The 9,120-nt window shown below is 36.5% G+C and overlaps 1 protein-coding gene across 2 annotated transcripts; it reads left to right on the top strand.

The window, feature by feature from the left end:
• Positions 1-577: 577 nt before the first annotated feature.
• LOC133297005 (uncharacterized) lies at positions 578-8,370 on the top strand. 2 transcript variants are annotated; one of them, XM_061496051.1, is made up of 12 exons: positions 578-1,392; positions 2,265-2,392; positions 2,685-2,838; positions 2,972-3,081; positions 4,161-4,244; positions 4,346-4,394; positions 4,482-4,573; positions 5,077-5,203; positions 5,374-5,450; positions 5,527-7,022; positions 7,475-7,588; positions 7,664-8,370. In XM_061496051.1, the coding sequence occupies exons 1-12, from the start codon at positions 1,255-1,257 to the stop codon at positions 8,227-8,229; spliced, it is 3,135 nt and encodes a 1,044-aa protein (XP_061352035.1). In that variant the 5' UTR covers positions 578-1,254; the 3' UTR covers positions 8,230-8,370. The 2 variants fall into 2 exon arrangements, with proteins under 2 accessions (XP_061352035.1, XP_061352034.1); XM_061496050.1 differs by having other exon boundaries at positions 5,074-5,203.
• The last annotated feature ends 750 nt before the right edge of the window (positions 8,371-9,120 follow it).

Here is a 9,120-nt window from a genome sequence, read left to right as displayed (position 1 = left end):
AGTAATTAAATAAAGAGTAAATACTTTTGTTCCTAACAAAAAATACGGTTCCTATTTTAGTACTTACAAAAATAAATTAGTCAGTTAGTCCTTAACAAATTCAAAGTGGACCCATTTTAGTCCTTTTGAGGGACTAATATGGGTCTTTTATGAACTTGTAAGGGATCACGATTTTAACTAAATGTGTCTACTTTGAATTTGTTAGAGACTAATTTATTTTTATAAGGGATTACAGAGGGAATCATATTTTTTTGTTAGAGATCAAAAAGAGTATTTACTCGTGAATAAAAATACGAGGGTATTGAGTGGAATTAGAATACTTTGAATGACAGCGACGCATATAGAGAGAGAGAGAAGCAGCTGCCAAAAAGGCCAATCCAATTCCAAACAAATCCCTTCTCTCTCTATAAAAAGACATCTTGTGGTTTTCTCTGCCCCTCTTACCCTTTGCTCCCTATCGCTCCCGCTCTCTTCCCGTGTCTGTATCTGTGTTATCGTGCGCTTCTCGAACAATCTCCTCCTTACACTTTTTCTCTTCTTCTCGATCTCACCGCTGTAAGTAATGGAGTTCTAAATCTATCATCCTAATCTCTCGATCGAATCCAATTTTTTTTTATTTTTCTAGATCCCTAATGAATTCGTGGATTATTATGTTTTGCTATATCGATTTCATCAATCGTTTTTATCACTCGCTAATTTGTTTGTTCTTTCGTTGTTTTTATTGTTTGAATTCGCAATCCAGCTTTGTCTTTCGGTGTTTGTTGAATTTTGATTTTGTTTGTTTTGAACGATTTTTTTTATTAGGTCTGCGACTGTTAATTTTTCCCTTTTTGTTTGTCTGATTTTATTCTCTGTTTAGTGTTTAGTTGATCTGCTGTGTCTCAGTGACGTATATCAATCTGTTTAAATCTGTGTTTCGTGGTGGTAGTAGTTCACTCCCCTGGTGTCATTATTTTTTTGCATGTTGAAATTTGCATATCCTATAATGTATGTTTTTTTTTTCCCGAGTTTTCATTTTTGTTGTTGGTTACAGTATCCTAAAGTGACCGTGTATTGCATTAAGGGGAACAGGTAGATGATAATTTACGCTAGCATAGTTTTTGTTGGTTTTCTGAGGAAAAATAGTATTGTCGCTTCACTGAATGCAGCATTTTTTTCTCTTTCTTTATCCAAAACTTTTAAGATATAAACTTAGGCTTAAATTTGTTATGTGTATTGTTTATAACGATCCCTTGTCACAGTGCTTGCTTGACAATGAGGTGTGTTTCCTGGTTTACTGAATTTCCATTCAGGGCAATCATGAGTGACGAAGGTGAAAGGACTTGTCCTCTCTGTGCAGAAGAGATGGATTTGACAGATCAGCAGTTGAAGCCATGCAAATGTGGTTATGAGGTTTGATTCTGTTTCTATGTTCTTGTTATTAGGCAATAATATGAAGGTTATGGTTTTTATATAACCCTTTGAAGAAGAAAATGATGTTTTTTAAATTACTTAATTTCTTGATCAACTTGGTCACTTTTTTTTATGGTCTATATATTTTCCTCCCTGTTGTTTTTTTAACATTTGGCATTCTTAATTGCTTAGTTTTTTGCTTATTTGTAGTCATATGATAAGAACCTTGAGGTGCACCATCCCAAAAGCTAGCTCAAAGGGTGGGAGTGCCCAAGACCTTATAAACCCCACATTAGTTGCCCATACAACCAATGTGGGCCTTCAAATTCCATACCTTGTAAATGGGTCCTAACATTCCACCATGCTTCGCATCCCAAGCCCGGGTTCCAGTTCCAAGTTCCAATCTGCGAAACATAGTGGGTGCTCTGATACCATTTGATGAGAACCTTGAGATGCACCACCCCAAAAGCTAGCTCAAAGGGTGGGAGTGCCCAAGGCCTTATATACCTCACATTAGTTGGCCATACAATCAATGTGGGACTCCAAGTCCCATACCTTTCAAATGGGTCCTAACATCTTTTTGCATCCTGTAACTCTGTAAAGTGGCATTTATTATTGAACTCAGTATACAATGTGTTATTAGTTATTCATTGTTAACTGAATACTGTGGTCACTCTTTAAAGTCCAAACTATTTAGTACCAGTGAGATTTTTTACTGGTTATAAAAGTGTTACTTCTTCATCTTTTGTAAATCAATGTGTATTTAAGACATAGATACTGTTGTTGAGTTTTTGTTTCCTGATGATATGCCTTTTTCTTAATCATTAACCCTAGTAATGATGAATGCCAATTTCATCTCTCCTTGACTGTAGATATGTGTCTGGTGTTGGCATCACATAATGGACATGGCTGAGAAGGATGACACAGAGGGACGATGTCCTGCGTGTCGTTCTCCATATGATAAGGAAAAGATCGTTGGGATGGCTGCAAACTGTGAGAGGTTATTCTGTTAACACTACATTTCTGTAGGCTTGAAATTTTGTATTGTTTTCATAAGCCCTTTCTTCCTTTTCATATTATGCATCCCTGCATTTGTACAATTATATCTCAAAACAAGTCTTCAAATACCTTATGTGTATAAGAAACTATGAAATAGTTATATTTTACGTTTAGGTTTTAGATGGAACAAAGGAAAAAATTAGTTATTAAAATTTTTGTTTCTTAGATATTATTATTTAGAAACTTGTTTAAGCTACCAAACTGGGCCTCTTTTGTGTGTTTCTTTCCATTAGATTGGTCGCTGAAGTTCATATGGAAAGAAAGATTAAGAACCAGAAATCAAAGTCTAAGTCATCTGAAGGGCGGAAGCAGCTTAGCAGTGTGCGAGTGATTCAGCGGAACCTTGTGTACATAGTGGGATTGCCTCTCAATCTGGCAGATGAAGATGTAATTTTTACCTCATCTAAATTCAATTGTTGTCATCTTGTGTACCTGGTTCCTGCCCCTCTCCCCTGTCTTTTCATATTTTTCATATTTTCAGTGTAAGTTTTATTTTTTATTTTTATCACCATTTATGCAGCTTCTCCAGCAGCGAGAGTATTTTGGTCAGTATGGGAAGGTCTTAAAAGCATCGATGTCTCGGACAGCAGCGGGTGTCGTCCAGCAGTTTCCAAACAGTACATGTAGTGTGTAAGTTTATGTTCTCTGCAAATTTTTCTGGCTTAGTGTTTTCCTGTGTTATTGTGCACAATTGTCAATAGAAGCCGTAGTGGCCATCATAGCAATATAGCCCAGTGGCTCTTGGCCCCTCCTGAATGTTTGTAACTTGTATTAGTTTTCACTGTTGTGGGTTGTGGCCCATAGTGGCCACTAGTCTAGTGGGAGCCAAATGCCCTGTTTTAACCTCACTAAAACCTACCCCCTTTCAATAGGCTGCATAAATTAGTGACTTCTAGGTCAATTGACACCCAAAAACTAATCTAGATATCAGAAGTCATTTTGACAGAGCATTGCAAACAGCAGTTGTTTATGTATGTGTCCACCTTGTTTCTGTTCTCTTCAATCCATATTCTTGTTCGTGAGTCACTGTAGTTGTGTTTGTAACAATTACTTCTATTTCTCATAATAATTTAGTTAATCTTGATCTCTTTTTTTTCAAGTATTTCCTACACTTATTTCCCCTCTTCCTTCTTTTCCCTTTTACAATTTGTTTTCTTCATGGTATGAAGTTTTAAAACTACTAGGATTATCAATTATCCGGTTTTTGAATTTTTTTGAAGTTTTTAATTGCAGCGGCTTTCTTTGCTGTGGCAGCTCTACGATCTGCTTTGTCACTAGCTTTTTTGGCTTGGCCACTGTACACTGCATTCAGCCATTAACGTCATTAGGGTTATGGTTTTTTGTTGCTAGCTTGTCATATTGGTTGCTATGGGAAATAGATCTTTTTGTGTCTGATTTGTTGTCATTCAGGGGAATTTAAAAGTGCAGGAGTCTACAGAGTTACTATTGCTTTTCAAATACTTCTCTTTAAACCTTGGATGAATGGAAATGACCAACAAAAAGACTTTATAAAAACAATTTTTTTCTGGGTAAAAGAAATAGAAAAGGCCATTTATACACTAAGCATGTCCTTTTATTAAAAAGACAGAAAACAGGGTTTCTTTTCTTGTCTCTCTCCATTATATTCCCTGCTATGTCAGCATGTTTGGTTACCTTTTTTATAATATATTAAATGTTCCAGCTCTTAAAGGCAGTTTTTTTGGTTTCAGATATATTACTTATTCAAATGAAGAAGAAGCAATTCGATGTATTCAAAATGTACATGGATTTGTTTTGGAGGGAAGACCTTTAAGGTACCAATATTTGCAGTCATTGAAGCTTTTCATGTATGGGATGATTGGCCTGTGGTTCTTTGCTTACCAGTTCTGTATTATTTTGGCTTGTACATATGCAGGGCTTGTTTTGGAACAACTAAATATTGTCATGCATGGCTCAGAAACATGGTCTGAAATTTACTTATTCCTATGTAGTTTTTTGACTTCTTCTTTAATTAATTAAGCTTTTAATGGAGGTAAGATTGTGATAACCAGCCTTGCAGCAATCCGGATTGTCTATATCTGCATGAGATTGGCTCTCAAGAAGATAGTTTCACAAAAGATGAAATAATGTCAGCATACACTAGGTACTTTTTCTTGTCTTAAATGAATATTGATACGGGGTCTATTTTGATTCTGTTGAAAGATAAAATCTATTGTTGAACTTGGGTGTCTATGATTCTGCCATTCAGTCCTTTTAATTGGATAAAGTAAAGGAGAGTACTTTACCTTTATTTGCTTAAGCGTATTTGGAATATCTTGTTGGATGGTTAAATATTTAAATATTGCAACCTAACGATTCCTTCCTTTTAGAAATTAAGGAGAAATAATGAATGATAAAGGCAATGATTGTGGTAATTAAAACTCCTTGTGCATTGTAATTGTTTTTAACAGCAATTGGCAAGCTTGAACATAGTTTTTTTTGCAGTTAATTATGATTTCATCCATTTTTGAAATGAATTAAGGTGGGGTATACATTGGATAAATCAAATTATGTTTCCGTAATTTGTATGTTTCTGTTTGCAAATTTTCTCTTGCTTGAACTGCATGTAGTGCTTTTCATATAATGGTCTTTGTTATTTTGAAGAAGTCGTGTTCAACAAATTACTGGTGCTGCAAACAATATACAACGGCGGTCAGGGAATGTATTGCCTCCTCCATTGGATGATTGGACGTATAATTCTTCAGGAAAACCCATTGTGAAAAATTCTACAAGTGTAGGACCTTTTTTCATGCTTCCTTTAAATGTTGCTTTGTTATATTGCCTCCTTTTTTGGGTGTTTGCTTTTACCATATCCTTTTTGTGAGCTACTTCTAGGAAAATTTAATCCGTGCACACTGCAGCTGAACATCTTGGTACTAACTTTTTGTTTTAATTATGGAGCAGAACACTGCTAGCATTGTAAGAGGTTCAACTCCTAATGGAAATTCTGGGAGGCCTATAGCTCTTCCTGCTGTTGCATGGTAATGTATTATTGTATTTGGCTTTCAAGATTGAAGTAATTTAAAGGTAACTAACATTTCAACCTGTGTTTGCTAGGGGTACACGGGCTACAGATTGTCAGGCAGATGCAGGAGGTCCATTATGTCCAAATGGACTGTCCAAGCCCAAACCTGATACAATCAGCAGCACACTACCATTTTCCTCAGCTGTTGCTGGCACAATTCAGGCTTCATTGAATAGTGATGTGACAAAGAGGCCATCATCTAGTGAAGGGAGTCACAGTATGACGCCTGGAGTAAAAAATGAATTATTGAAACCTGTTAAACAATACAATAGCATGGAATTTGAACTGATGTCTAGTGCCAGCGAAAAAACTGAAGTTGATGCTTCTCTTGCACCTGTGAATTTGAACAACCAGTTGTCTTCTCTACCGTTAGCCACATATAGTGATAGAGGCAGTTGTACTACAACGAACACAAAAAATTCTATTGAGATCACTGGACAGCCATGCAGCTTTGGTCCCGAGGAAGCAATTATTGCTACCAATGAAGAGATTCAGAATTTGTCCTCTGAGTTGTCCTCTGTTAACATTGGTAGGAATGCCCAAAATGAACTCTACGGCCCAACCAAACCTTGTAGCACACCTTCTGATTATGTCTTGGTCAAACCTATGCCATCTCATGGATCACAGCATAATGCTGACGTACTTAGAGATGGAATTGTTACAAATGCGGCCAGTAAAGCTGCTACATCAGATAATGAGGTTTGTAATTCAAAGGAATGGTGTGATTTGAGATTGGATTCTATATCTAAACTAGTATCAGGCAAGGCTGAAGTGGAAGATGATGTGACATCTTTTGATAATCAAAGACATAAGGATCCAGAAGTTGTTTTTCGTTCTTATTTGCCAAAGTCAGTGAGTTTCCATCATGCCTCAAACCATTCTAGTTCTCATCTTCTGCAGCATGATGAGCCTTGTACTGTTGTAAATGCTGGTTCTTTAGCTGCAGATGATAAAGTTGGGGATGACTCCCTATTACATGCACCTAACATATTATATAACGGATATCCTCAGAAATTGGCCAGCACCAGTTCTTATGGTTTGCTTCATGATGAGAGGAATGAGCAATGCTTTGGAAGATTAGTTAATGAAGCAGGTAATACTGGAAGTGATGCTGCTATTGATAAGGGTGAGAGTAGTATTATTTCAAATATATTGTCCATGGATTTTGATTCCTGGGATGACTCACTAACATCCCCTCAGAATTTGGTCAAGTTGTTGGGCGACAACACTGATAATAACCGGCATGGTCCTCTAAAGAAATCTAGTTCATGGAAAGTTCAAAGTAACAATCAATCAAGATTTTCTTTTGCAAGACAGGAGGAATCCAAAATCCAAGCCTTTGGTGTACATCCACCATATGGTGCCAGCCAGCAATTTCCAAAGAGTCGCTCACTCTTCCAGGATTCTGCAGAAAGGGACTTGTCTATGGACAAGTTTGGTGGTGCAAATGGCTTCCCTGCCAATAACCTTGAGGAATCTGAAAATCTAGGCAATGGTTCTTTTGTTGCTTCTTCTAATAAACTTTCTGGTGAGTATTAATAGTTACTTAAATTGGCTTCTAAAGCTTTTTATATTAGCATTTCTTATCTCTGCCATTCATACTTGAAGATTCTTCTTGTTGAGAAACATGTATTTGAATTTTTTATAGTCAGGAGATAACTTCATAACCAATTGCATTTTGCAAAAAAAGCTCTACTCTACATTGTGTGTGTGTAGAGTAAAAAATTGAGTTTTCATCATTATCGAGAAAATGACAATTGCTGTAGTGCACAGTTATAGCTTAAGGTCAACTGTGGCCTGGCTTTTCTCTGTCTATTTAAATGTTTGGATAGCATGATTTTTTCAATTGGTCTGTGGTTTATAGTAGAGCACTGATTTTGATAAGAATTATGTCGCTGATTTTAAAGTAGTATAACAGCTTCTAAAGCTGTCATTTCTTTGTATAGACATCTAATGTTCTACCTTTATTATGGTTTTCAGCTGTTTCAAGAGCACAAATTTCAGCACCACCGGGATTTTCAGTTCCAAGCAGGCCACCGCCTCCTGGTTTTTCCTCTCATGAGAGAATGGGGCAGGCTTTTGACTCCATTTCTGGTTAGTTATTTATTCTTCCAACTTTTACATGTCATTTTGCATATTGGTTGAATATAACTGTTATCCTTTTGACAGGGAATTCGTTGCTCGACCATTCTTTATTACTGAGAAATTCATATCAGACACCCTCAACTGGAAATATTGGTGGTGCAGGAGACATTGAATTTATGGATCCTGCTATTTTGGCAGTTGGTAAAGGGAGACTTCAAGGTGCATTAAACAACCAAGCGCTAGACATGCGATCCAATTACCCCCCACAGTTAAATTTCTTTGAAAATGAGGCCCGACTTCAATTATTGATGCAAAGATCTCTCTCACCACAGCAAAATCTTCGATTTTCTGAAATTGGGAATTCTTATTCTCAGATTAGTGATTCTTATGGCATTTCTCCAAGGTTAGATCAATCACAAGTCACTAATCTGGCTTCGTTTCCTCAGTTGTCTCTGCAGCAGTCTAGAAATGCAGTCATGTCGAATGGCCAGTGGGATGGCTGGAATGAAGTGCAGAGTGGAAATAGTCTGGGTGTGGCTGAGCTTTTGAGAAATGAAAGATATGGATTTAATAAGTTTTATGGATATGATGATTCTAAATATCGGATGCCAAATTCTGGGGATATGTACAACAGGACATTTGGGATTTGAATTTGTTGGCTACATTATTTTTCTTAATGTTGTTCATTGTAAAGCAGAGTCAGAAATGGACAAACACAAATTTTCTCCATTGCCGAATGCGATGTGGCCGATTCATGATATAGCTGGTCTAGTGGTCTACATAATGATGAAACTCTCAAGTGTAATTATAGCTGCAGCTGGTAATAATTCAAGATTCCTCTTTCTTGCTTTTATTTTTATGATTTAATTAGCTTATAATGGCTTGTCCATTATTTGTTCATGAGAATGTCTTCAACTACTTGTCTGCGAATACTAGAAACTATTGTGCTTCCTTTGGTACTAGGCTTCTCTTGTCATATGTCAAGTATGACTTTGCTGTTTGCTTTTAAAAATGTAAGCACTCAATTTCTCCCTTTTTTTGATGTAGTTCTGGATTTGAGGATGTGAGAGCTGTGTTGAGATTCAAGGTGGCAGACCGTAAAATGATCTAATTGGCAGGTGCATCTTAGTTTAGTGTTTTCTCTTGAAGTACAGAGCACAATCAAATAGATGTATCCTATATCATTGGTATTGTAATCTTTTTTGTTTTAACCGACATTGTGGATATAGATAGAGGTTTGATGGGATTGATTCGGTGGAAATAATTTTTGCAGCAGCTTTTTATCTTGGCAGAGTTTGATATTCATATTTGGAATGAAATAGGCCACTTTTTAACTGGGAAACTCCTTGTATGTGTGACGCTGTCGCTATCTGGCAAATCTTGTGACTTTTTTCCCGGAAGATCTTTTGCTGCTGTTGCTTCTTTTCTTTGTGCATAATTTTTTTAATGGCAGTTAATCACTTTTTGTATACACAGCAGGATAAGAATTCGATGTCTTAAGCTATATTCATTTTTTCTGCTAATTGTCCTGTTTTGTTTTG

The sequence above is a fragment of the Gastrolobium bilobum genome, unplaced genomic scaffold, assembly GCF_033153095.1.
Source record: "Gastrolobium bilobum isolate Gb01-03AN ecotype WA unplaced genomic scaffold, APGP_CSIRO_Gbil_v1 utg70214, whole genome shotgun sequence".
Taxonomy (NCBI): Eukaryota; Viridiplantae; Streptophyta; class Magnoliopsida; order Fabales; family Fabaceae; genus Gastrolobium; species Gastrolobium bilobum.
This window is presented reverse-complemented; position numbering and strand designations above follow the sequence as displayed.

Excerpts from the sequence above, each read along its gene's own strand:
- LOC133297005 (XM_061496050.1), top strand. The coding sequence starts at position 1,255 with ATGAGGTGTGTTTCCTGGTTTACTGAATTTCCATTCAGGGCAATCATG. Across the intron at positions 2,393-2,684 it reads ATGGCTGCAAACTGTGAGAG|ATTGGTCGCTGAAGTTCATA; the intron begins GTTATTCTGTTA and ends TCTTTCCATTAG. Across the intron at positions 4,395-4,481 it reads ATGCATGGCTCAGAAACATG|CCTTGCAGCAATCCGGATTG; the intron begins GTCTGAAATTTA and ends TGTGATAACCAG.